The 27,993-nt window shown below is 36.0% G+C and overlaps 1 protein-coding gene across 2 annotated transcripts in view; it reads left to right on the top strand.

Annotated features, from left to right (window-relative positions):
• The window catches only part of OSBPL11 (oxysterol binding protein like 11), a 91,893-nt gene that overhangs the window by 40,960 nt on the left and 22,940 nt on the right, over positions 1 to 27,993 (top strand). Inside the window, exons 6-11 of one of the 2 annotated variants that reach the window (XM_059885711.1) lie at positions 2,314 to 2,397; positions 5,587 to 5,788; positions 8,135 to 8,280; positions 14,006 to 14,146; positions 20,649 to 21,147; positions 23,992 to 24,178. In XM_059885711.1, coding sequence (XP_059741694.1) covers positions 2,314 to 2,397; positions 5,587 to 5,788; positions 8,135 to 8,280; positions 14,006 to 14,146; positions 20,649 to 21,147; positions 23,992 to 24,178 — 1,259 coding nt within the window. The remainder of the gene's footprint in view (positions 1 to 2,313; positions 2,398 to 5,586; positions 5,789 to 8,134; positions 8,281 to 14,005; positions 14,147 to 20,648; positions 21,148 to 23,991; positions 24,179 to 27,993) is intronic. The other variant, NM_001193008.1, reaches the window with a different exon arrangement.

Genomic DNA, 27,993 nt, shown 5'->3' with positions numbered 1-27,993 from the left:
TGCTTTTTCCATGATCCAGCGGATGTTGGCAATTTGATCTCTGGTTCCTCTGCCTTTTCTAAAACCAGCTTGAACATGAGGAAGTTCTCGGTTCACGTATTGCTGAAGCCTGGCTTGGAGAATTTTGAGCATTACTTTACTAGCGCGTGAGATGAGTGCAATTGTGCAGTAGTTTGAGCATTCTTTGGCATTGCCTTTCTTTGGGATTGGAATGAAAACTGACCTTTTCCAGTCCTGTGGCCACTGCTGAGTTTTCCAAATTTGCTGGCATATTGAGTGCAGCACTTTCAGAGCATCATCTTTCAGGATTTGGAATAGCTCAACTAGAATTCCATCACCTCCACTAGCTTTGTTCTTAGTGATGCTTTCTAAGGCCCACTTGACTTCACATTCCAGGATGTCTGGCTATAGGTGAGTGATCACACCATCGTGATTATCTGGATCGTGAAGATCTTTTTTGTACAGTTCTTCTGTGTATTCTTGCCACCTCTTCTTAATATCTTCTGCTTCTGTTAGGTCCATACCATTTCTGTCTTTTATCGAGCCCATCTTTACATGAAATGTTCCCTTGGTATCTCTAATTTTCTTGAAGAGATCTCTAGTCTTTCCCATTCTGTTGTTTTCCTCTATTTCTTTGCATTGATCACTGAGGAAGGCTTTCTCATCTCTTCTTGCTATTCTTTGAAACTCTGCATTCAGATGTTTATATCTTTCCTTTTCTCCTTTGCTTTTCATTTCTCTTCTTTTTACAGCTATTTGTAAGGCCTCCCCAGACAGCCATTTTGCTTTTTTGCATTTCTTTTCCATGGGGATGGTCTTGATCCCTGTCTCCTGTACATTGTCACGAACCTCCGTCCATAGTTCATCAGGCACTCTATCAGATCTGCTGCTAAGTCACTTCAGTCGTGTCCAACTCTGTGCGACCCCATAGATGGCAGCCCACCAGGCTCCCCCATCCCTGGGATCCTCCAGGCAAGAACACTGGAGTGGGTTCCCATTTCCTTCTCCAATGCATGAAAGTGAAAAGTGAAAGTGAAGTCGCTCAGTCGTGCCCGACTCTTAGCGACCCCATGGACTGCAGCCCACCAGGCTCCTCCATCCATGGGATTTTCCAGGCAAGAGTACTGGAGTGGGGTGCCATTTCCTTCTCCTCTATCAGATCTAGTCCCTTAAATTTATTTCTCATTTCCACTGTATAATCATAAGGGATTTGATTTAGGTCATACCTGAATGGTCTAGTGGTTTTCCCTACTTTCTTCAATATAAGTCTGAATTTGGCAATAGGGAGTTCATGATCTGAGCCACAGTCAGCTCCCGGTCTTGTTTTTGCTGACTGTGTAGATCTCCATCTTTGGCTGCAAAGAATATAATCAATCTGATTTCAGTGTTGACCATCTGGTGATGTCCATGTGTAGAGTGTTCTCTTGTGTTGTTGGAAGAGGGTGTTTGCTATGACCAGTGCATTTTCCTGGCAAAACTCTTATTAGTCTTTGCCCTGCTTCATTCCATATTCCAAGGCCAAATTTGCCTGTTACTCCAGGTATGTCTCTACTTCCTACTTTTGCATTGCAGTCCCCTATAATGAAAAGGACATCTTTTTTGGTTGTTCGTTATAAAAGGTCTTGGAGGTCTTCATAGAACTGTTCAACTTCAGCTTCTTCAGCATTACTGGTCGGGGCATATACTTGGATTGCCATGATATTGAATAGTTTGTCTTGGAAACGAACAGAGATCATTCTGTCGTTTTTGAGATTGCATCCAAGTACTGCATTTCGGACTCTCTTGTTGACCATGATAGCTACTCCATTTTTCTAAGGGATTCCTGCCCGCAGTAGTAGATATAATGGTCATCTGAGTTAAATTCCCCATTCCAGTCCATTTTAGTTCGCTGATTCCTAGAATATTTTATAATTGGCAACAAATGCTGTCAGTTGTTTTTCTTGAAGTGACAAATCATTTTGTTTAATTTTGAAAGGATGTCTACCACATACTCCCAAGCCTGAAGAGCTATAGTTATTAGCAATCATTCTGTCGGGAAAAACAACACTCTTGTGCTTCTCCTCTATGCTACTATAACACCCCATACTTCTGTATCCAGTCACCAAATGTGTGGGGGTTTCCTTCACACTAGGTAATTCTCTGATTCTTGGTAGATTCCAGCTAGGTGTTCTACAATTTAGTTCAGTTCTGACACCATTTAGCTGAGATAGTATCAGATCCCACAAAACTGCCCTCATTTCAGATGCCCTTCCCAAGTCCAGGTTGTCACCTGTGTTTCTGAACAACCAATATAATCACGTTCTTTCATGTCAGGTGGTGATCTGTGAAAATAAACTGCTTGTTCAACCTGTAACTCAGTCTCGCAAGTGCTTTTCCTTGGGCAACCACAGTGCTTTGGTATGCAACAGTATTGTACATTTTTTTTTTTTATGTGCGATAGAAGTGTGCTTCTCATTTTTCATATAGACAGTTTTAAATATGTGTACTCAAGAGTGGATAAAGTAAAACTAATAATTTTTACTGATTTTTCAGAAATATTCTTAACAAAATTGGCTGTCTTTTCCCCAGCCCCCAATGCTTACATGGGGGTGAAGTGCATGGCAGTGAAGAATACAATCGTGACACTGTTGTATCAACTGCCATGATTCTAAGACACCAACAGTTTTACCTACCATTGCTTTTGCACCATCTGTGCAAATGCCACCAAGTGAAGAAGGCAAATTAATTTCCTAGAATTATTGTGAAAATAATCTTGACTCCATAGACCCCCTGAAAAGAGCCCCATAAGAATCTGGAGAGCACTGTTTGAGAATTGCTATTCTATAGTGATCTAGCTCCAATTGGTTATAATGCAAAGATATAATTCAAAGTGAGTTTGAAAGGAGTATTTTAATCAAAGTCCATGAGTAAGTCCAGCAATAAATGAAGTAACAGTTGGCAAAAGCAACTGACTGTTGAAAATCGAGTCATATTGTGGCTCTGTGGATTTATTACTGAAGTGTTAAAGTGATCTATTTTAGTATTTACTAATTACAATAAATTACTAATTTACAATCCATCAATCACTCTATTAATCAGTGCATGCTTCTTGCAGGTTACTATGCTCTGCCTTGGGAGAAGCTAACACCACCAGTCTAGTAAGGGAGACACATTTAAAATACAAGCGATAAAATCATGATTCTCATCTGATTTTCAGACAAACTATATGCTACATAAGTGATGTTCATTATCATCGTATTTGTCATACCTAGCTGCAAAACACAGATTAAGCAAGTTTTCAGCTTTCATGATGGTTTTTCATTCTTAAGGAACTGGTTTTACTATTGTCAGGAACAGTCACTAAAACAGCTTCACAGAATCAGTTCTATTTCATTGTAAATATATGGTCAGCCCATTTGTTTGCTTTGGAAAGAACCATAACCAAATTTTATTCTTTGGCAGGAGGAAGGGGGCATGCCATGCAGCTTCTGGGATCCAACTGGTACCCCTTGCAGTGGAAGCACAGAGTCCTAATCAATGGACCACCAGGGAATTTTCAGATTTTAACATTTGCACTCTAATTATAATTTAAATTTTATTTTTTCCAGTTAAGAGCATCACTTTCTTAAGCCTCTTCACTTTTTTATTTTAATTTTTTTTTTATAATTTGTTTATTTTATTTTTTGGTTGTGCAGGGTCTTCATTGCTGCCTGCAGGCTTTCTCTAATTGTGAAGATGGGGATTCCTCTCTAGTTGTGGTGTGGGAGCTTCTCATTGTGGAAGCTTTTCTTGTTGTAAAGCATGGGCTTCAGTAGTTACAGCATGCAGGCTTAGTGGCTTGAGGGCCCTAGAGCTCAGACTCAGTAGTTGTTCGAGGCTTAGTTGCTCTGCAGTATGTGGAATCTTTTCCAGACCAGCGATTGAACCCATGTCTCCTGCATTGGCCGGCTGATTCTTAACCACTGGACCACTAGGGAAGTCCTTAGGTCTCTTCACTTACAATATCAAAACTAGCAAGTGGCTTTTTTGGGCCATTTGTATAAAGAAACACTTTTCTTCTTTAATGTTATATTGTGAGAGCTGATTATTCATATTGTCGATATCCTGCTTATGATTTTTTCCTTTATTAAACTTTTATTGGCTTATAACATAATATAGGAAAGTATGCATAATCTTTTTTTCCTTTGTGTTCTCTGAAGAGTGTATTCAAGTGAATAGGTGTTTTTTTTAATTTGAATGTCCAGTTTTTCAAATGTTTTTCTTGTTGTAAGAATAAGAAGTTGTATTCTCTTGAGTTCAAAGAAGAAAGTGAAAAATAGTCTCTTGTTTGGCTCTAGATTGAATCTCTTAGGAAGTAATGTGGAGCCTGTTTAACCAACTCACTTCAGTCATTAGCAACTCTGTTTCACTGTGCTTCCTTCTGAATGTTAGACAGTCCCTAAAGACCATACTTCCTCCACGCTATTACTTTTGTTGTAAAGTCAACCCATCCTTGAATGTTGTATGTCCCCAAGAAGTTTACGTAAGATTAGCTATTTGATTTGTTCTGGAAGGACAGTTTTCCCTTGTCTGGAAAGTAATAAATTCATCTTGGTTCAGATATACTTGAGTAGTAATTTTTTCCCTCAACATTACTAGCACTTGTGACTTGTTTAAAAAATCTGACAAGTATAAAACTTAGTATTTGCTTATAGCATTGTTAGAAACAGAGGAGAAGAGCAATTATAGTTAGGAAACCTAGACCCGTGGGAGATGCAAAAGAGGCATAATATAAATCCCATTTATATATAATCCCATAATATATAATCCCATTTCTAATTTCATGCCAAGAAGTTCTTGTAAAATGAAGAAATAGGGTAAGTATATAATTTGGCCTTCAAGCTGTAACAGGTTTAGACATAATTACAGCAGGACTCTAAGCATGAATGGGGATTGTCCCTGGATATGTGGGGCTTATGTATCAACTAATTGTAGAATTTTGTCTATAATTTCTTATCTGGCTTTCTGTTCTGTTTAATTAATCATGGAAGTTCTTTTCATTAGACCAGTGGTAAACCTAATGGATCTGTTTGGCCCCCTTCCCTTGGTCTCCATCCCAGTTCTTAATTAACCTTCTCAGCATGTATCCTTGTATAAAAGAACCTGATACACAATGTGCATCTTGTAATTTTAACGTAACTACCTCCTGGATCAAAAAATTAAATATTACCAGTACCCTAGAGGACCCTCTCATGCCTCTTCATCATTATACTGTCTTCACTATCCTGACTTCTAATGTGTAGAGGTTTCCTCACCTATAAACCATAGATTTATTTTGCCTGTGTCTGAAATTTCTGAACTGAATCGAGTAGTATGTGTTTCTCTGGGTATGGCTTCTTTTTAGTCAGCATATGTTGGAGATTTACTTATGTGTTATCATTTTTTGAGTAGCACTATTAAATGCTTATTGAGAATAGCCAAACAAATTTAAAATAGATTTCTAGGCTGAATATATCCTAAAAATGACAATTGTATGTTACATGTTATACAAAATATGGTAATTAAAGTGGCAACTGTATGCTATACAGAGATCATGAGTGAGACACATGGAACTGTTATTTTCCATAGATGATGTCTCATGCTGAAGGACAACAAAGAGACTTAATTAGAGGAATTGAATGCCTTCCTGCTTCTGGCCATCTTAGTTCCCTGGACCAGGATCTGTTAATGCTCAAGGCTACTTCCATGGCAACTATGAACTGCTTAAATGACTGCTTTCATATTCTCCAGTTACAGCATGCATCACATCAGAAGGGCTCATTGCCTTCAGGTAAGTTATTGCTTAAAGGTAGGACTGAACATTGCAGGTCAAAACATGGAAATAGTAACTGCATTCTTTGTAATTCTGCTCCAGAAAATCTTAATCAAAGCAAGACAAACAGAAAACCAGCTAGCTTCTTGGTTTTTATTATCATACTAATGTTATGCAAAATCTCTTTTACTGTGTCCTTTTTCAAATCTAAAACCATTTTAGGTCTCATATAATTAAATATTCATTTAGAGACCTCAAATTAAACTTGTCAAAAACTGAATTAAAAATTTACATCTTCTGTATTTCTATTGAAGTTGATGGCATTACTCTATCCAATCAATCAAAGTAGAAACATTAGAATCATTCCTTGGTTGCTTTAGTCCACTATTCACTATTTCCCTGTTGAGATACATATATATAAAAGTCTATCAGTCACCTTTCAGTTTGAAAAATAAAGATATACATCTAGTATTTGAGAGCACCTATTTGTTGAAATTAATTTACTGGGGAAAACAGCGTTATTGCATTATTTGTTACTGCATAACAAAAAATGACTTTTTCTATTAAATGAGATTAATAAACTCATTTAAAAATTGATATAACTGACATATAGTGCATATAAAATGATATTATATATAATTGACATGCGAGTTTAAAGTGTTGATTTAACACATTTATATATTTATATGCCACCAGAGTGTTAGCTAATGTCCCAATCATATCACATAATTGTCATTTCTTTTTTTCTCTGCCCCTTCTTGGCCTGCCCTCCCCCTACCCCCAACACATACACACACACACACACATACAGACACACAGAGCTTGTGGAGTCTTAGTTTCCTCGGCCTTGGCAGTGAAAGTGCCAAGTCCTAACCTTTGGAACTAAGGAATTCCCTATTTTGTAATGAGAACAATTAGAATCTAGTCTCTTAGCAACTTTGAAATATTTACTGTAGTACTGTTGACTCCATTCACTGCTGTGTATTAGATATACAGGACTTATTCGTCTTCTAGTTGCAAGTCTGTACCCTTTAACAACATTGCCCCAATTTCCCCACCACCATCACAATGAATTAATAGTAGTAACTTAGTATTCCCAACACTCATTGTTTTCTGATTCAATGAACTCCTCTTGCTTGTGAAAGAAAGATATTTTAGAAAGAACTGATTTAGAAGGACCCTGAGACCAGATGATTTGTTTGCTAAAGAATTTTGTTATGTGAATCATCTGTGAAATATCTGTGAATAATCTCTTAAAACAACTCTCTTAAATTCAGTGTTTATGTGCATCTTATTTCAAGAAGTAGGGGAATCTAGATGCTGATATTAAAAATAAACATATCAAAGTAGAAACAAAGAGCTTTCATTTCTTTGGAGTTTTGAAACAGGCCCCATGAACTTATCCAGGGCATTCCCCCAATTGTGAATCCCCCTCAGTGAATCTGAACTAAGTGCCAAGGCAAGATGCTCTGGAAGCCTGGTAGGTACTTTGTAATTTATTCCTCTACTGAAGTCTAGGATTTTGTTATAGACTAAGTAAATTCCATACTCCTTTTAAATTTCTGGTGTAGTAGTCTGAGTATCCCTTAATGTAACACTGTATAACCAAGCTTCTGTGAAACCTAGATCAGCCTCTGAAATCAAATGGAACATTTTCCATTATTGATTAGGCATAGAATCCACTTTGTTAAACTAGTTGAGGGTAATAAGAGACATTTGAGTCATTAACTGAGAAGATGACAAGTCTCTAAATGTGACCACTGTCTTTCATTAGGTCAGCTATTATTTATTCAGTAGAAGAACCTTTCAGTTTAAAAGTATATGGAGCCTTTTTATATGATTGGAAAGAAAACCATAATGGACATGGATCTGCAATTCTTAAATTAGATTGTGGGGTTATCTTGATTGGTTAGAAAATTGGTACTGAGAATAAGGTTCAACCCCAAATTGAAGTAGATTTTACTGTTTCACAATCCTAGGCTATTCCTGTAATTGTGATTTCCTCAAGTCTAACTGCATACTTCTTATCACTAGAGGGTCAAGATTCATGCAGAAAGGTCAACTATTGGGGTGAGAATACACTTAATGATTCAGATTTTCCCAGGAAGTGAGTTCACTCCTATTCAGGGTTGATTCACTTAAATGGTATCTGATTACAAGTTGCAGGTTGCTCTGTTGTAAAATAACCAATCGTCATGCTCATGCTAATGAGATACAAGTCACTGTCTTGCAGAGTCTCTTAACAGGTTTTGAATTGCTTTTAGCCTTGTAGATGCAAAACAAAATCGTTTAATAAAATCCACATTTGCTGAACTTTCCAGATTATGAGCAAGTTTCAGCGAAAGTTTTCTCTTACTTCATCAGGAACGACAATCGAATGGTTAGAACCAAAGATACCATTATCAAACCACTATAAAAATGGAGCTGACCAGCCCTTTGCAACTGAGCAAAGTAAGCCAGTGGCAGTCCCAGAAGAGCAGTGTGTTGCAGAATCTGGACTATTAGCAAGGGTAAGGTAATACGAAAATACAGTTTTGGAGTAAAAATTAGGAATTACTGAAAAGCACCTTTTCATTGTCAGGATGTGCATACTCTAGAGAGCTCACTCTAAGAGTTGTTCTACTTTGAACTGCATTGGCTTTGGAAGGGCTCTATTGTGTAAAACTTGTACATACTGTGTTTTCCAGGTTAAATTATGTGTCCTTCTTAGTTTTAGTTTACTTTTGCTTTATATAAATGTATTTAAAATTTGCATGTTTTTCTTTTTCTGGAAAACAGCTTTTCTAATGGAAGATTATTTGCGTGATATTTATCTCATAGATTTCTTAATTTAACATTATTTAGTAGGTGTTTGCTATTAAGTTTAAAAGTTTGCTATTAAGTTTAAAAGTTTACTATTAAGGTTTTTTTTGATAGTAAGCACTGTACCAAACCAATTTTTAAAAGTGTTAGTCTAAAAAAAAAAGAAAGTGTTAGTCTACTTAAAATAGCATGCAGTCTTAGAGTTTAATATTTTAGTAAAGTAATGTTCGTTGCACATTTCCCAGAAGCTAAACAGGCTCTCTTCTATTCTTAGTTCTACCTCTGTGACATATCATACTGTTTTTTTGCCTCTTGAGTTTACATCTTTTATTTTTATGGTTATCATAATTACATAGATAGTTTTGTTTTAAGCTCTTTTTACTTGATACTTCTCATAAGTGTTTTTATATGTTATTCTGGCCTATATAATTAAAAATTTTAAAGGTTGAAGTAGGCTATTGAATGTCTAGGTTGTTATTTTTTTTTGTTCTTATAAATAATGCTCTATCATTTTGTCTACTGTTTTATTTTTTTTTCTCCCCTTTATTTAGATTATTTCTTAAGTTATTCCCAGCTAAAATTACTGAGTCAAGAGTCAGGCGTGGTTTATGGTTATTTATATATTAGTAAATTACTTCTTGAAAGAAACATACAACACAGGGACTTCCAAAGCTGGCAAAGGTTTTGACTCAAGGAGGCAGGCAGTGGCAGCAGGGTGACTGAGGAAGAAGAAAAAAAAAAAATCCTCTTTTTCTTAGTTTCTTAACTAATTCATTTGTGAAGTCAAGCAGTTAGTAAGTATTCATTAAGTTATATTAGTATATGACAAGTCCAATGTTAAGAATTAGAGGAGACACAAAAATAGAAGACCGTTCTTTCACTGGAGAGACTTAAAATCATTTAGAGTTCCTACTTACTGTGGGGAAGGCTTGCCTGATGCTGGTGAACCTGGGTCCTGTCATTTACTAACATGTGGGCCAACTCATTAACCATGCTTAACTTTCTCATTTGTAAAGTAGGGGTAATAATACATTATAAGTTGTTATTAAGATAAAGTAAATTTAGCAGAGCACCTAGTTTATGGAAAATGACCCCAGGGTTGTTGGATTTTACAAATCCAGATGGCCATTCATGTTGCATTCTTTGTGGAATAATTATTCCTGGAACACTGCTACACAGAATACAGTGTAAAATCAGGCAGAAAAATTTAGTCTTACTGTGACAGATACTGAGATCATGAGCATGAGGAGGGATGCAAAATGTATAAGAAGATTGGTGTATCATATGACTTGGAATTGAAGTGTGGATAGAAGTCTGTGGAAGTAGGAATGAAGACATGAACAGGTAATATGCATTTCAAATAAAAAATCAGTTGAACTTGTGATTGACTGGATATAGGGTTGGATCACAAATGACTTCCAAGTTTTTGAGCCTAAATTGAGATTAAAATTAGGGTCCCATTCACAAAACCTAGCAAAATTAGAAAGAAAGCTTTTTAAGAGAAAAGGTTTAGTATAGTTTATAAACATGTTGAATTTTATGTGGGAAGAGGATGTATGATTGTTAATGTACATGAAAAACAGTTTGGAAATGATGAAACCAAAGCTTTGCAGAGATCAGGACTATAATTTTTTGTGAAAAATTACAAACAATAGGTCATATACTCCACAACATTTTTATTCTTCTAAATGAGAATACAAAACATGTTGGAGATCAGGATAGAAATATGGTAGAGATAGGGCACAGGGATGTGGGGGAGAGGATTGTTGAATTTCTAAACCTTTTGAAATGAGTAGCCTAGTGTATGACCCAGTGCAAACAGAAAAAACTCTAAGTGCATAGATTCTTTTTTTTCAGTTAACAAAAGATTTTAGACTCCACTCAAGCTTTCCTGGTGGCTCAGCTGGTAAAGAATCTGCAATGCGGGAGACCTGGGTTTGATCCCTGGGTTGGGAAGATCCCCTGGAGAAAGGAAAGGCTACCCATTCCAGTATTCTGGCCTTAAGAATTCCATGGACAGTATAGTCCATGGGGTCACAAAGAGTCAGACACAACTGAGCGACTTTCACTTTCAAGCATACAAGAATAGACCTGAATTGTTTGAAAATTTCACCTATGCCTTTTTTGGAATATAAGTGTCAGTGCAAGCTGGAAACATGTATTATAGTGGTGGAAATGTTGCTGTCAGGTGATAGAGAAGATAAATGCTAGAGGCTAGAATGAAGCCCACAGTTCCTTAGTGCCCAAGTCAGAAATCAGGAAAACAAAAAATGGCATTGGTATGAGTTTTGTGGAATTTCCTTTTGCCATGCAATCTCCGGATATTATGAATACCTAGAAACTCAACTGCTTTTGCCACTGTATTTACTAGTCATTCTGAGTTTGTAGGGATTTTATACATTTGAGCAGTTTGTTTGAATTTTGGTAATGCCTTTTTTTTTTTTTAACCTTAAGCTTTTGTTTGAGAAAGGCATGATCTCTAAGAAGAGGCATTTCAAAAAGAAAAGAGAGCTTACAGAATCTTCCATTCATATCATACTTTAGAATCAGTATTTATTCGCGAATGTAATTCCTCTTTTTTCTATTAAGTGTTTGACTATTTTTATAAAGATAACAAAAATATGTTCTTTAGCTTTTCTGTCAAATTTGTTTTATCTCTTTAGTTTAATACTATTTTCATTAAACTACACAATAAACTTTGGGTATAACTGTGTATAATAATGTTAAGGATATATTTGCATTATTAATCTGTGTCCTAGGTTCTGACCTCAAATGTAATAGTACCTTTCAGAAGCTGAAGGACATTATTTAATCAAGATCTGTATTTCTCCCCCCTTGACATTTCTCAAATGAAAAATTGTTATATTTAGTATTGTATATAGAAAGAGGAATGATCAGTTTTTTTCTCTGATTTATAATAAGTATACGTTCACAAATATACTTAAACTGTATTATGCAACTGACTTAGGATAGATTACAGGAAGTACTTCCTAACAGACTTACTAGCCATGGAAAAGGGAAATTGAGAAATTCGCCTTTGGGAATCTCTCCTTAAGGTCGTAAAAACAAATAATTGTGGTATATACAAGCAATTGTTGTATTTGGTCTCTGAAGAAATGAATTGGACTCAGTTCAGTTCAGTTGCTGAGTCGTGTCTGACTCTTTGTGACCCCATGGACTGTGGCACACCAGGCTTCCCTCTCCATCTCCAACTCCTGAAGCTCACTCAAACTCATGTCCATCGAGCTGGTGATGCCATCCAGCCATCTCATTCTGTGTCGTCCCCTTCTCCTCCTGCCTTCAGTCTTTCCCAGCATCAGGGTCTTTTTCAGTGAGTCAGTTCTTCACATCAGGTGGCCAAAGTATTGGAGTTTCCGCTTTAGCATCAGTTCTTCCAATGAGCATTCAAGACTGATTTCCTTTAGGATTGATTGGTTTGATCTCCTTGCAGTCCAAAGGACCCTTAAGAGTCTTCTCCAACATCACAGTTCAAAAGCACCAATTCTTCGGTGCTCAGCTTTCTTTATAGTCCAACTCTCACATCCACATGTGTGACACTGGAAAAACTATAACTTTGACTAGACGGAGCTTTGCTGGCAGAGTAATGTCTCTGCTTTTTAATATGCTCTCTAGGTTGGTCATAGCTTTTCTTCCAAGGAGCAAGCATCTTCTAATTTCATGGCTGCAGTCACCATCTGCAGTGATTTTGGAGGCCCAAAAAATAAAGTCTGGCACTGTTTCCATTGTTTCCCCATCTATTTGCCATAAAGTGATGGGACTGGATGCCATGATCTTCGTTTTCTGAATGTTGAGTTTTAAGCCAACTTTTTCACTCTCCTCTTTCACTTTCAAGAGGCTCTTTAGTTCTTCTTTGCTTTCTGAACTGGACTATTAATTGATTTGTCAAAATTTGATATAATAAGGATTTTACTGATAGAAGGGATGATAGAAAGGAAGAAGAAAAAAGAGAACAAAGGCAAAAGAATGACCAGAAATTCATTATTTTTCATCTCTATCACCAAGTTTTGTATTTTGTTTTTAATATTTTAAGAATATTAAGTTCTTTATTTTATGCCTGATTAGGATTGGTTTTCTTTGTCTAGCTACAGAGAACAGATGGGCTTCTTATTTGATAGGATTTGTTTATGGGAATAGAAAATTAAAAGCAGAGACATTAACAGAATCATTTCTTTTTTAAAACCCTCATAACTTAAAATTTAACACATTACCAAAGATAATATACTCATGAAAGCTCTCTTGCACAAAGGTAATGAAAAGAGGTACCCCTGAGAAAGATCGTATTCCATCCCCACATAAACATGGAAAGTGACATCCAATAAAATTATTTAGAATTTTGGGATTTGAAACTGTTACTTGTTGTTTAAATAAAAATAGGAAATTAGATTTCTCTGACTTCTCTGGTGGTCGGTCCAGTGGTAAAGAATCCATCTGCCAATACAGGGAACACAAGTTTGATCCCTGGTCAAGGAAGATTCCACATGCCACAGGGCAGATAAGCCTTTGCGCCACAACTACTGAGCCAGTGAGCTGCACCTGCTGAGCCAGCGAACTACAACTGCTGAAGCCCACGTGCTCTTGAGCCTGTGCTCTGCAATAGGAGAAGTCACTGAAATGAGAAACTCGTGCACCACAAATAGAGGGTAACCTCCTCTTGCCACAACGAAAGAAAGCCCATGTGCAGCAACAAAGACTCAGCACAGCCAAAACTAATAAATAAACCTAATTTAAAAAATGAAATGAAATTAGATTTCTTTTAAGCAGTTATTTGGAGGAGGAGGGTAAACAATTTTGGCTTTTCAAGGGGTTGTTTTATTGATTGATTGAAAAACTGTACAGAGAATGTTTTGTAGTCTTAAGACTGCATAACCAACTACAGGGTTTCCATACCTGCACCTGGAATTCTCTTCATCCCCACAGTTTTTTCCTGACAACTCCAAGGATGAGTAAATATCTAAATACAGATTACAGAAGTTAGACTTGATATGTACAGTCACTTTAAAATTTTACTTTGACAGTATTAGCTTAAAAATGGGGCAAATATTTAATTCTCAAAACATCTTGAATTATAGATAGTAGTAGGGCCCCTAGGCAGGTGGAGAAAGCCTTCAAAGCCTAAGTTTCAGATGAGACATTTTTCATTCTTCCTGAAAAATCCTATTTTCACAAAGCATATGTATTTTATGTGTGATGCATATGACAAAACAACAGTATGTCCAATGTCAGTGATAATGCGTTCTTTGAAGCAAATCTATTCCATGGCCAAATGATGTAAGTTGTATTTTCTGAAAGATTTTTGTCTGCTCTCAGTTTCGTTTAGGCCCAATATGTCATCATCTGATGTTTATACTTTTATTCTTAGTGCATATTGATATGCACTTGTAACAATAGACTTTTGCTTTATTTTGCATCAAGGAACCTGAAGAAATAAATGCAGATGATGAGGTGGAGGATACTTGTGACAACAAGGAGGATGACCTGGGAGCTGTGGAAGAGCAACGCAGTGTTATTCTACATCTCTTATCACAGCTCAAGCTGGGCATGGACTTAACAAGAGTAAGTAATGGGATAAACAGTCTATGAAGATCATTTGGTCAGGACTATACCTATAATTGTTAATGCTGTCAGGGCTTTTTAATCTTTATGAGTTGGTTTCTTTTTTTCCTGATCAACATTTCTTATTTTCATTAAAAATGTGATGGTTTTTTGTGCAGATTAAGTCACATGGCAACTAAAGACCTATAGTCTTGTTTTTGTGCAAAATAAAAGAGTCCATTGGAATACAGAATTGGAAAATCTAAAGAAAAGGATTTAATCCCATAAAACTATTAAAGTCATTGATCCTGCTGCTTTATTCTTATTTCATGTTTGATAGTACATTTTGGGTATTATCTGTAACAGAGGTCAGCAAACATTTTCTGTAAAGTATCAGATAGTAGATGTTTTTAGCTATGTGGGCATAGATCTCTGAGGTAGCTGTAGTTGATTCTTGAACAGTGTAGGGGTTAGGGACACTAGGCCCTCATGCAGTTGAAAATCCACATATAATTTTTGAAATCCTTCAAAACTTAGCTACTAATTTATTTACTGGAAGCCTTACCAGTAACAAAAATACTCAGCACAACTTTTGTTTATATGTATTACTAATACTAGACATTAAAAATGAAAAGAACATGAAAAATATTCATGTTTATTTACAGGTATAATAATTTATGCATTGATAATGATGAAGCAGCAACATGATTGTTTTATGGTATCCTAGGCTTCATGGTAGCCTAGCCTATATACTAATGAATATTGTTATAAGATTTTTGTGACGTGCAGTATTACAGTCATATTCATGATATAATATAGGAAACATTGTTCAATTTTTAAAAATCCCACATACCTGTGATAATACACAGTTTCTTGCCTTATGAGAGAGGTATGATAGTTATGGTAATATAATTCTTTGAAAGCAAAGTTATGAAACAGTAATAAAACTAACATATTCATTTTATATTATGTATTACTCACCTTAAGCCTATGTAAAGGTGGACTATCCACCTCAGTACAAGTCTTGCACATGATGTTCTACATGTATATTTTGTATGTTTATTGGGAAAAAAAATCCATGTATGAGTAGACCTGCGTTTCAAACCCATATTGTTTAAGGATCAGCAGTATTCAACTCAGCCTTTGTAAAAGCAGCCAGGATAATACTGGGTTAACCAAAAGGTTCATTTGGGTTTTTCCGTGTAATACCTTACAGGCAAGCAAGTAAGCAAGTGAAGTCTCTCAGTCGTGTCCAACTCTTTGGGACCCCATGGACTGTAGCCTACCAGGCTCCTCTGTCCATGGGATTTTCCAGGCAATAGTACTGGAGTGGATTGCCATTTCCTTCTCCAGCGGATCTTCCCAACCCAGGGATCGAACCCGGGTCTCCTGCATTGTAGACAGACGCTTTACCATCTGAGCCACCAGGGGAGTCCGTAACACCTTACAGAACAAACCTTTTGGCCAACCCAATATGTTAGATTGGAATGAGTGTATTTCCACACAAAACTATTACACAAACAGGAGGCCAGATTTGACCTGAAGGCCACAGTTTGCACACCCCTGGTCTGAAGGCTTGCTACTTTAAAAATGTGGCATGAATTAATTTGACGGTGGAAGTCCTTTTACTGTGTGCTGTGCTTAGTTGCTCAGTTGTGTCCGACTCTCTGTGACCGTATGGACTGTAGCCTTCCAGGCTCCTCTGTCCATGGGGATTCACCAGGCAAGAATACTAGAGTGGGTTGCCATGCCCTCCTCCAGGGGATCTTCTTAACCAGGGACTGAACCCAGGTCTCCCACATTGCAGGTGGATTCCTACCATGTGAGCCACCAGGGAAGCCCAAGAATACTGGAGTAGGTAGCCTATCCCTTCTCCAGGGGAACTTCCTGACCCAGGAATCGAACCAGGATCTCCTGCATTGCAGGTGAATTCTTTACCAGCTGAGCTACCAGGGAAGCCCCCTTTAACTATATATGTGTATATCAAATCACTACAAGGTACACTTTAAATAACTTATGATTTTATTTGTCAGTTATGCCTTAGAACTGAAAGGAGAAAAAAAATCTGAAAGTCAGTATCATCACCATCACCTGAGAACTTGTTAGAAATGTATAATCTCAGCCCCAATCTCACAGTTAGAGAAACAGAATCTGTGTTTCAATAAATATGTATATATACATTAAAGTTTGAGAAGCACTGATGTATAATTTTTAATTTTAGGCCCATCTTCTCCATTCCCAGTTTATCTGATGAGTGTGCCTTTATTTGTTTTAACAATTAATCCATGACGTTGATTTAGAAAGTCAATGAGGTTCAAAACCTATGTATGTTAGACATTACTTACTGTAGAATTATATATTTTGAATCACTACTAATGCTACTTTGCATTAGTTTGGAATTTCAAAATTGACTTCAGGATGTATATTTCGAATTGAGGTTTTCAATGCCTGTGAGGTAACAAAAGTATAAATTAAAAGATTGTTTGATTCCAGTGAATTACTTACCTGAAAATGTAACTTAAAAACATTTTGCTTTTAACATTCACTTTGAAGTATTTCAAAATCAAAAAACATATTTCTCTACTTATATTTACAGTAATTATAAGAAAGTTTGTAAGTTGGTTAAGTTAATAACCTACTAAGAAGCAGATATTTTAGGAATAAAGAAAGCCATCTAACAATTCATCTTTCATCTAATCTTAGTATTTCAACTGAGTATCATTTTTATTCTAGAAATATTTTTGTATTAGTGGTTCAGAAAACACTAGCTTTAAAATTGGTTAAAATGAGCAGTAGGTATAGAGTTTATTTGGTTATTGTGGTGTTTACTGTCTTCTAGTAAATGTAGGTTTGTAAGTCATAAGAACAATGTTGGGGTTTATGAGGTATTCAGTTCAGTTCAGTTCAGTCGCTCAGTCGTGTCCGACTCTTTGCAACCCCATGAATCACAGTACACCAGGCCTCCCTGTCCATCACCAACTCCTGGAGTTTACCCAAACTCATGTCCATCAAGTTGGTGATGCCATCCAACCATCTCATCCTCTGTCGTCCCCTTCTCCTCCTGCCCCCAATCCCTCCCAGCATCAGGGTCTTTTCCAGTGAGTCAACTTTTCGCATGAGGTGGCCAAAGTATTGGAGTTTCAGCTTTAGCATCAATCCTTCCAATGAACACCCAGGACCAATCTCCTTTAGGATGGACTGGTTGGATCTCCTTGCAGTCCAAGGGACTCTCAAGAGTCTTCTCCTCTTGTTCAAAAGCATCAATTCTTTGGCGCTCAGCTTTCTTCACAGTCCAACTGTCACATCCCTACATGACCACTGGAAAATCCATAGCCTTAACTAGACAGACCTTTGTTGGCAAAGTAATGTCTCTGCTTTTCAATATGCTATCTAGGTTGGTCATAACTTTCCTTCCAAGGAGTAAGCATCTTTTACTTTCATGGCTGCAGTCACCATCTGCAGTGATTTTGGAGCCCAAAAAAATAAAGTCTGACACTGTTTCCCCATCTATTTCCCATGAAGTGATGTCAGGCCACCTTATATTCCAGACACTGTTCTAGGTACTGTGACTACAGCAACAAAGAAGGTCCTTACTTGCATATTGTGAATAAGTAATAGCCATTTCCTCCATTATTTTGTTCTTTTAAAAATAGTGTCATGAAAAAAAAAAATAGTGTCATGAATTTAGTATAAACTTTTCAAAGAAAGTTTTTGAAAAATGAAAGGAAAAAATCTATAATTCTACCATCCTAACAACACAAATGTTACTTTTTGTGATTTCTTTTCAGTTTTTCTTTATATAATTATATTTTATATCCAATTTTATAACGTTTCCATTTTTTTCAGTTAATATCTTTTCTTTGTGAAGTGTATTGTACATATAGAAGTACATGGCTTAGAGTGCATAGAAACAGTTCAGAAAACAATGGTAAAACAAATACCTGTGTACTCACCTCTGATTAAGTTACAGAACATTGCCAGATCTTGGAAGCTCTCTGAGTGCCCCTTCCAGCTGTAGTCCTCTGTTTTCTCCTGGATGTAACAACTTAACTTGTCTTTTGTGTTAATCATCCCCCTACTTTCATTTATAGTTTTACCACCTATATATGTACCCTGTAACAGTGTTACTTAGAGGAAAGTGAATAGTGAGTACAATCTTGGCTGTATATTTTCTTTATATTTCTTAGGAGAGGTATTCTTAGAGATCTGATGTTTCTTGGATTTCCACTCATGTTTAAGTATAGAGGAACTAAAAACCTGATTTTAAGTTTTGAACATGTGAGTGGAACCTGTGCTTTTCAACATTGAGTAATCTGAATTTGTTGGGGAACCTGATGTTAGTATCATTAGATTTTTCCTCTATGGTTAGTCAAGTTCCCCTAGAAGAAAATTCTTCTAACTTCTTGCTTAGGTAGGTAAAGCAAGTAGGAGTCAGGGAGGAGAAGAGGGCTAGGTGGGAAATTGTCTTAATATCAATCATTTAATTTATAGAGGGTTACTTTGTACCCTTTTATCATATCACTTAACTAGACCCAGAGTATTCTGGGGCATCCCTGTGGCTCAGCTAGTTAAGAATCCGCTTGCAATGCGGGAGACCTCAGTTCGATCCCTGGGCTGGGAAGATCTCCTGGAGAAGGGCATAGCTCTTCTGCAAACCCATTCCAGTATTCTTGCCTGGACAGTCCCCATAGATCGAGGAATCTGGTGGGCTACAGTCCACGGGGTTGCAAAGAACTGGACACAGCTGAACTGACTAAGCACAGTACAGAGTTAAAAACATAGACTGTTTTAATTTTATTTTCAGGTTTCTTACTTCCTAAGACTAGATTCTTCAAAGAATCATTATTAGGCTAAATGGATATGAAATCTTCAGGCTCTTGAAAAAATGTTGCCAGATTGTTTTGTCACAGAGTTGAACCAATTTCAGTGCTTCTCCAATTCTGCTTTAAATAAAATGTTTAATCTTCCTACTATTTACCTGGCTTTAAGTATCAAAAGGTCTTTTCTTAGAATTAGTCTTCTTGAGGTTAAAATTAAATGTAAATTACCATTCTCTTCCCTTATGTCTTTCCCCTTATGATACTTTTATCCAATCTAGGAATTTGAAGTGGTTGTTTTTTTTTTTTTTTAGTTGACCCTCTTCAAGTGCTGAATTGATTGTTTGACCTTAACCATTTGGAAAGGCTATTTCCTTTTAAGCATGCTTATATTTTTAAATTTATTTTTAATTGAAGAATAATTGATTCATAACAATGAGCTTGTTCCTGCCATACATTAATATGAATCAATCATAGGTACACATAATGTTCCCTCCCTCTTGAACCTTCTTCCCACCTCCCTCCCCATCCCACCCCTCTAGATTGTCGCTGCTGCTGCTGCTGCTAAGTCGCTTCAGTCATGTCCGACTCTGTGCGACCCCATAGACTGCAGCCCACCAGGCTCCCTCGTCCCTAGGATTCTCCAGGCAAGAACGCTGGAGTGGGTTGCCATTTCCTTCTCCAATGCAGGAGAGTGAAAAAATAAAGTGAAGTTGCTTAGTCGTGTCCGACTCCTAGTGACCCCATGGACTGCAGCCCACCAGGCCCCTCCGTCCATGAGATTTTCCAGGCAAGAGTACTGGAGTGGGGTGCCATTGCCTTCTCTGCTCTAGATTGTTACCTACAGCAAATTCCCATTGACTTATCTATTTTACATATGGTAGTATATATGTTTCCTTGCTACTCTCTCCATTAGTCCCACCCTCTTCTTCCATTCTATGTCCGTAAGTCTCTTCTTTATGTCTGCATATCCACTGCTGCCCAGTGAATAGGTTCATCAGCACCATCTTTCTATATTCCCTGTATATGCATTAATATACCATGTTTGTCTTTCTGACTTACTTCACTCTGTATAATAAGCTCTGGGTTCGTCTACCTCATTAGAACAGACTCAAATGCATCCCTTTTTATGGCTGAGTAATATTCCATTGCATATATGTACCACAACTTATTTATCTGTTCATCTGTTGATAGACATCTAGGTTGCTTCCATGTCCTAGCTCTTGTAAATAGTGTTGCAGTGTACATTGGAGTACGTGTGTCTTTTTCAATTTTGATTTCCTCAAAGTATAACACACTTATTTTTTACTGACACAAATTACTTGTCTTTTGTGACTCTGCTTTTAATACCCATCTAGAATGAAATATTTTCAGGGAAATAAGAATCATTCTCTACAGATGTATCAGGTCTTTGAGAAGACCTCTAATTAGGAATATAAAGACCAAAATAAAGAAACAGACTTGAAAGAAGCAAAAATCTCATAGGAGAATAGAGGACCAGACTAGGAAGGTCCTCACCTTTATCTTCTAACCATTCTCTTGAATTTTAATTTTTCCTATCATATTTTAATTTTTTCTGAATTTTCTTTTTCAGAAAGCATTCTTGTTTCATGTGTATATTATCATCTCAATTCTCTGAAAGTATTTATTACTGTTTTTTTGTACTTCCCTCTTTGGTTGATTTGTTGTTGTTATTGTTGTTTTAGGTGGTGCTTCCTACATTTATCTTAGAGAAGCGATCCTTGTTGGAAATGTATGCAGACTTTATGTCTCATCCAGACCTATTTATAGCCATCACTAATGGAGCTACAGCTGAGGACAGGATGATTCGTTTTGTTGAGTACTACCTTACTTCATTTCACGAAGGCCGTAAAGGAGCCATTGCTAAGAAACCATACAATCCTATCATTGGAGAAACGTTTCACTGTTCCTGGAGGATGCCCAAAAGCGAGGTAGCATCCAGTGTCATTAACAGCTCTTCTACCCAGGCCATCACAAATCATGTACCTCCATCAGAGGAGGCTTTGAACCAGATGGGTTCAGACTGTTACACAGTCAGATTTGTTGCCGAGCAGGTTTCCCATCATCCTCCAGTCTCAGGATTTTATGCTGAATGTGCAGAGAGGAAGATATGTGTAAATGCACATGTCTGGACTAAGAGCAAATTCTTAGGCATGTCAATAGGCGTGACAATGGTTGGGGAAGGTAAGTAGAAAAAATTATTCTCCAATTTTTCACATCAAACTATAGCCTTAAATTGGGGGAAGCTAGATAAATATTAATTGTAAATTTGAACTGTATGTGTACTACTTTTTCCCCCAATTCCTAGTATGTTTTAGAATGTTGGTAGAGGGGAGAGGGTGAATCTATCAACAAATAAAAATTTCTTTTGCAATTTTTTTCCTGATTTTAAATGTAAATTATTTTTATTATAGAAAATTTAGTAAACTTAGAAAAGTGTCAAGGTGAAAAAGTATGTCTAATTCCTTCATTCAGAGATAAATAAATATAGCTAGTATTTTGTATTTTTTCTATGTGTGTGTGTTCATACTTTCAGTTTTATAAAATTAGGATTCTCTCTATGTAGTTGTGTCCTCCTTTTTTGCGGTGAATATTTTCTCAAGTTATTGATAATGCTTTAAAAACATAAAACATGTTTTTATTATAAATAGCACTCAAGAAATATTTTCTAGGTAAATCTATGTCTGTATCTTTTATATATCATAGGAAATATTAATAAAATATTTTAAAATATACTGCCAAACTTTAAATCTATTCCAGCACAAATGATTATAACAATTAAAAGAAATTGTTTTTAAAAGGAATTGTTTTCTTTTAATTTCTTTTAACAATTAAAAGAAGTTCTGTGTTTTTTGGCTAAGAATACAAAAAACAGATTAACAACAACAGACAAGTCTCCACAGAAATCATTGCAGAGTTAATGAAAATATAATGGAAGAAAAAAACTCTGCTATTTTAATGTCAAAGGAACACTCCTATGCATGAGAAAATTTGTTTTAAATATAAGCATGGTGTAGTTAAGCCTGTGACCCTAACATTTTGAGATTGTGTTTTTTTAGCCCTGAAGAAAATATTTTATTCCCCTTACAAGCATTCCTCATCTTTAACACCTGTTGTGCTATGAGTCAGTTTCCAAGTAATGTTTCAAACTAATCAAATTTTTTATAACATAGTAAGATATTGTATTAAAAAAAAAAAAAGAGTTGGCTAACTCCGTTATAAGGTCTATCACATTAACCTTAGGCTCTTCACAAAGCAGTTTACTTATTTTAGAGATGAAAAACCTGAAGTCTGGTAGTGATGGAATGTGTCCAGAATCATAGAAATTAAGGCATAGTCAGATTAAGACCCTCATTCTTTGGCACACTCTCCCCAAGGCCAGTTACTCTTACCAGTTCATGAGACAGATAGTATCTGGTGGCTTCTCCCACTCTAAGAAAGGAAATACCTCAAGAAATGAGGAAAAGCATTAATAGCTTACTCATGTGTTAAATGAGAAGGTGGTATTGATATTTTTTTATTATTATTTAAGTGCTGGTTGTATATTCATAGATTTGTCTTTTTAAAATTAAATTACCATTGACACCTTCAACAGAAGGTAAATTAAATCAGAGAATGGAACTTCTCACAATTTATTTTGCTCCTGTTAGCAGCTGTTTTTCTTTTAAAGTAGGAGGAAAATGTGTTTAATTATTAGATAAATGAGATTTTAGGATTCTTTGAATTTCAGTTATCCTAGCTAGTCTTATTTTCCTTTTCAATAATTACATATTTCTTGGACCTTAAATTCCATAATGAATGTTAACTTTTGTTAACTATATTCCTAGAAATAAAAGATCCTGAATCCAATTTATAAGGCCAAATGTTTTTAGAAAGAAACATGATTTCCTTTCCAACTTAGAATTAATCAAATTATTATCAAATACTTGAATAACCAAATATATATATGTCTCTGACAGCTCCCATTATATATAAATATATACAAAACCATGTTTCTTTTCATGTGGCTCAATTTATTATTGCCCTGTGTGAAAACTACTACAAAAAATAGTTGCTGTTGCTTTATGTAAAGTAGACTGCTTTAGAATTCAATCTATTTGTCCTAAAAATTTGACTATATGAAAATATAATTTTTGCCCTTTTTTGTGAACATTAAGAACACAGTACTTCATGAGCATTTATTAAGAGAGAGATATCCTCAGAGTTCAAACTAGCAGTACATATCCAGTTCAGTGTTTATTTTGATGGTGAACTAGGTAATGAGCTTAGGTTAGTAATGTAATTAGCTCAAGTCTTCTCAATGTCTCTTAATCATCTGTGATAGATTGATTATTCATTAATGTAATTCCCTTTTTTCCCTGTAACTCTCTTTCATATATGTTTTTTAAAGTCATCTTTTAATATACTATCATTTAATATGGAACAAGCCCCATTAGAATATTGTTTGAAAACTGCCATTTCTAACTCTTGTAGCTTTGCCTTAAATATTTCAGAATTTGGCAAGCAAAATTACTATGATGACATTAGTTTATATCATAAAATAACTTTTTTCTATCTTAATATGCATAGAATAAAATGACGAACTCCCCCCATGTTGTTTGAGATTAAGTTCTATGTTATGTTAGATATTTAGTTGTTCTAAAAACTACTTTAAAAGTTATTAGTACTAGCTAAAGATCAGATCTTAGGATGATACAGTCTAGCATGGACTTAAATTCTGACTTGAAGTTTTATTTTATTTTTAGGAGCATTAGAGGGAGTTTTGTTCCATGAACCCAAAGGGATAATAAGGTCATTATGAAAGTAACCTTGATTAACTGTTACCATGAATTGTTGTCAAATGTAATTGTAAATGAATCCAATTTCATCCAAAGCAAAAAGAAAATTAAGCAAAATTATGATGTTCCTTTACCAGGCAGAAGAAAATCCTAATATGGATTTTTCATAGCTATCTTATTTTTGTTTGTTTTTTTTGTTTGTTTGTTTGTTTTTTAAACATACTATCTACCTTCATGTTTTCACATTCAGGTATTCTCAGTCTACTGGAGCATGGAGAAGAGTATACGTTTTCTCTGCCTTGTGCATATGCCCGGTCAATTTTAACTGTTCCTTGGGTAGAACTGGGTGGCAAAGTCAACGTCAACTGTGCAAAAACTGGGTACTCAGCCAGCATCACATTTCATACGAAGCCGTTTTATGGTGGCAAACTGCACCGGTAAGAATATTTTAGTGATACCTGGCTCTTATCAGTTTAATCTTGTATTATAACTCATTCATTTTCTGCTTTGTTTTTTGTGAAATGAAGTTGGATTTCTTTCATGTTTATTTTTTTAATATATTTCATCTTTGAAGGAATTCTGGAAATTATGATCTGATTTTAAAAATAGTGACAGATCTTTCTACTCTAATAAACTAGAACTCCTAACAAATGGTACGTTGTTTCTGGTCCAGTTTCTGCTTTTAAAGTGATTCAGATTTGGACCGAGACTTCAGTAGAGGTAATATTGCTACAGATTAGGAAGAAAATATATCTACTAATCTATAAAGAATAATTCAAGAAGCACAATGACGGAAGTCAATATCTTCAGGCACCAGTACTGAATAATGGCTTTGTTCTGATTCCACCTAGGAATGGGCCAGTTATTATACTCCTTAATGGTTTGTTGGTCTCTTTAGCACTTGTCCAGATCACCCAACTACATGAAGACAAGTTTTCTAACAGGATCCTCAAAAGAATACCCCTTGTTTTAGCTTTTGATGTCTATTCTGATTATTCTAAAGTAGGGATAGTTTTCTTTACAGTTTGTATTAAAGAATAACATATAAAAGTATGTACGTCGATTTTGGGCCATTTCAAATAGTGTTTCTAGAACATTGGTGAATGCATGAATTTATGTTTGATAGATATCTAGGAGTGGAATTGTTGGGTCATAGGGAATGAAAATTTGACTTTATTATTGCAAAAAGTTTTCTTACATGGTTATACCAGAATGCACTAGCTTCAGTTATGTATGAAACTTTCAGTGTGTATAGCTATTTTACGTCTTTACCAGACAGCTAGTACTGAACAGTCTTAGAAGTGGAAAGATTTATTGACTCCCAGGCATTGAATGGGCCTTAAAAAATACGAATTTCAAAATACTGAAGCACAGAATTAAAAAAAAAAATCACTCAAACAGAACCACTGGAGATTATCAAAATAGTTGTCCTTTATCCTCAGAGAAGGTATTATTATGGTTCACATTTTGTCGATGATTTCCTGCCTTTGCTTTATGTTTACTGGTGAGCTTTCCCATTCATAACTTCCCTGGTGGCTCAGCTGGTAAAGAATCCACCTGCAATGTGGGAGACCTAGGTTCGATCCCTGGGTTGGGAAGATCTCTTGGAGAAGGGAACGGCTACCCACTCCAGTATTCTAGCCTGGAGAATCCATGGACTGTATAGTCCATGGGGTCGCAAAGTATTGGACACCACTGAACGACTTTTACTTTCACTTTCCCATTCATAATCTTTTTTTGTTTCTAGTTGTGGCCTTTTCTGCCTAGAGAAGTTCCTTCAGCAATTATTGTAAAGCTGATTGGGTGGTGCTGAATTCTCTTAGCCTTTGTTTTTCTGTAAAGCTCTGAACAAGAGCCTTGCTAGGTAGAGTTTTCTTGGGTATAGGTTTTTCCTTCTCATCACTTTAATATATTGAGCCTGCAGAGGTACAATATATCCTAGCTTGCAAAGCTTCTACTGGAAAAAATTAGCTGATAACCATACTGAGATTCCCTTGAGTGTTATTTGTTGCTTTTCATATTTTCTCTTTGTCTTTAATTTTTGTCAGTTTGATGAATATGTATCTCAGTGTGTTCCTCCTTGGGTTTATCCTGTATGGGACTCTGTGTTTCCTGGACTTGGGTCGTTATTTCCTTTCCCATATTAGGGAAGTTTTCTGTAATCTCTTCAAGTATTTTCTCAGGCCTTTTCTCTCTCTTCTCCTTCTGTGCTGTGCTGTGTTTAGTCACTGTCATATCCCACTCTTTGTGACCCCACCAGGCTCCTCTGTCCCTGGGGATTCTCCAGGCAAGAATACTGGAGTGGATTACCATGCCCTCCTCCAGGGGATCTTCCCAACCCAGGGATCGAACCCAGGTCTCCTGAATTACAGGGGAATTCTTTACCATCTGAACCACTAGGGAAGCCCTATTCTCTTCTGGGACCCTTGTCCTTCTGGGACCCCTATTATGCAGATGTTGGTGCATGTAATGTCCTAGAGGTCTCTTAAACTGTCTTCATTTCTTTTCATTATTTTATCTTTATTCTGTTCTGCATCAGTGATTTCCACTACTCTTTCTTCCAGCTCACTTATCTGTGCTTCTGCCTCATTTATTCTGCTATTGATTTCTTCTAGTGTATTTTTCATTTCAGTTATTATGTTGTTCAACTCTGTTTGTCCTTCGTATCTTCCAGCTCTGTTAAACAATTCTATCTTCTTATTCTGTGCCTCTCTTCTTTTTCTGAGATCTTGAGTCATCTTTACTATCTTTACTCTGAATTCTTTTTTCAGTAGATTGCCTGTCTCGTCATCACTTAGTTATTCTTCTGGGGTTTTTTTGTTTGTGTTTCTTTGGATACTTGGAGATTTTTTGATATGATAGTGATTCTGACAAGGGTGAGGTAATATCTTACTGTTTTTTGATTTGCATTTCTCTAATGGTTAGCAGTATTGAGCATCTTTTCATGTTGATGTTAGCCATCTGTATGCCATCTTTGGAAAACTGTCTATTTAGGTCTTTTGCCCACTTTTTGATTGGTTGTTTGAGTTTTTTTTGATACTGAGTTGTATGAGGTGTTTGTGTATTTTGGATGTTAACCCCCCACCCCCTTTTTACTGGAGGTTAATTGCTATGCAATGTTATGGTGTCAATACCTTATTGATCAAATCATTTTCAAATATTTCTCACGTTCCATAGTTTTTCTTTTCATTTTGTTGATGGTTTTGTTTGCTGTGCAAAAGCTTTTAAATTTAATTAGTTCCCATTCATTTATTTTTGCTTTTGTTCCTTGTACTAATCCAAGAAAATACTGCTACAAGTTATGCTAAAAAGTGTTTCTCCTATGTTCTTCTCTAGAAGTTTTATGGCTTTAGGTCTTTAAATCATTTTGAGTTTATTTTTGTATATAGTGTGAGGGAAATACAGTAAGTGTGAGTTTCTTTCTTCTTAAAGATACAGTCTTATCCACCCTGTCAAATTATAGCTTTTCCCAATGATGTTTTGATCTGCTACTGGTTAACTTCTGTATGAGCCCTTGGATTTGATATTTTTGGAGCTTTGTACAATTGATACTCCCTTTTTCCTCTAGGATAACCTTTCAGAAGTTTGAAAACACCTGTTGTGCACTCTCTTCATGTTTAATAAATTGAGAGTTACACCTACATATTGGCTGTATGTATAGAATTTCTCCAGGGAGAAATCTTTAATATTATAAGGTTTTTAATAGTTATTGAAGACTTTCCTTTATTCATACTATTCAAGGTGTTGTTCTCCAGTGAATTCTCACGTTTTACAAGTGTTGCTCAGTGAATAAAGAATTTCTCACATTCATTTAATTGAACTTGTATCTGCTCTATGAATTCTCTGGTACTCATCAAGAGTCTCCTGTTGAAGACTTCTTCCCATTCATTATGTATATAGGATTACTCCCCAATATGAATTGTCTTCTGTACATTGAGGCCAGAGCTCCAGCTAAAGGGTCTCCTACATTGATTTCAAAAATAGCATTTCTTCCTCGGAGTTCTCTGATGTCAATTAAGGTAGAGCTCTGGCTAAAGTCTACATTTACTGGCCATTTACACAATTACTACATTTGTAAATTGTGTAAATTATCTTGTATTACCTGAGTCAAGTAGTGATGAAAGACTTTCCCACATAAATCTCATTCATACAGGGTTTTTTAATATTTTTTTTTTTGGTATGGACTCTTTGATGTCGTTTAAGGAGTGAATGATTATAGAGAGTTGCCTCACAGCATTTGTCTTCATATAAT

The sequence above is a fragment of the Bos taurus genome, chromosome 1 (genome assembly GCF_002263795.3).
Source record: "Bos taurus isolate L1 Dominette 01449 registration number 42190680 breed Hereford chromosome 1, ARS-UCD2.0, whole genome shotgun sequence".
Lineage (NCBI taxonomy): Eukaryota > Metazoa > Chordata > Mammalia > Artiodactyla > Bovidae > Bos > Bos taurus.
Note: the sequence above shows the minus strand (reverse complement) of the source record. Positions and strands in the feature narration are given on the sequence as shown.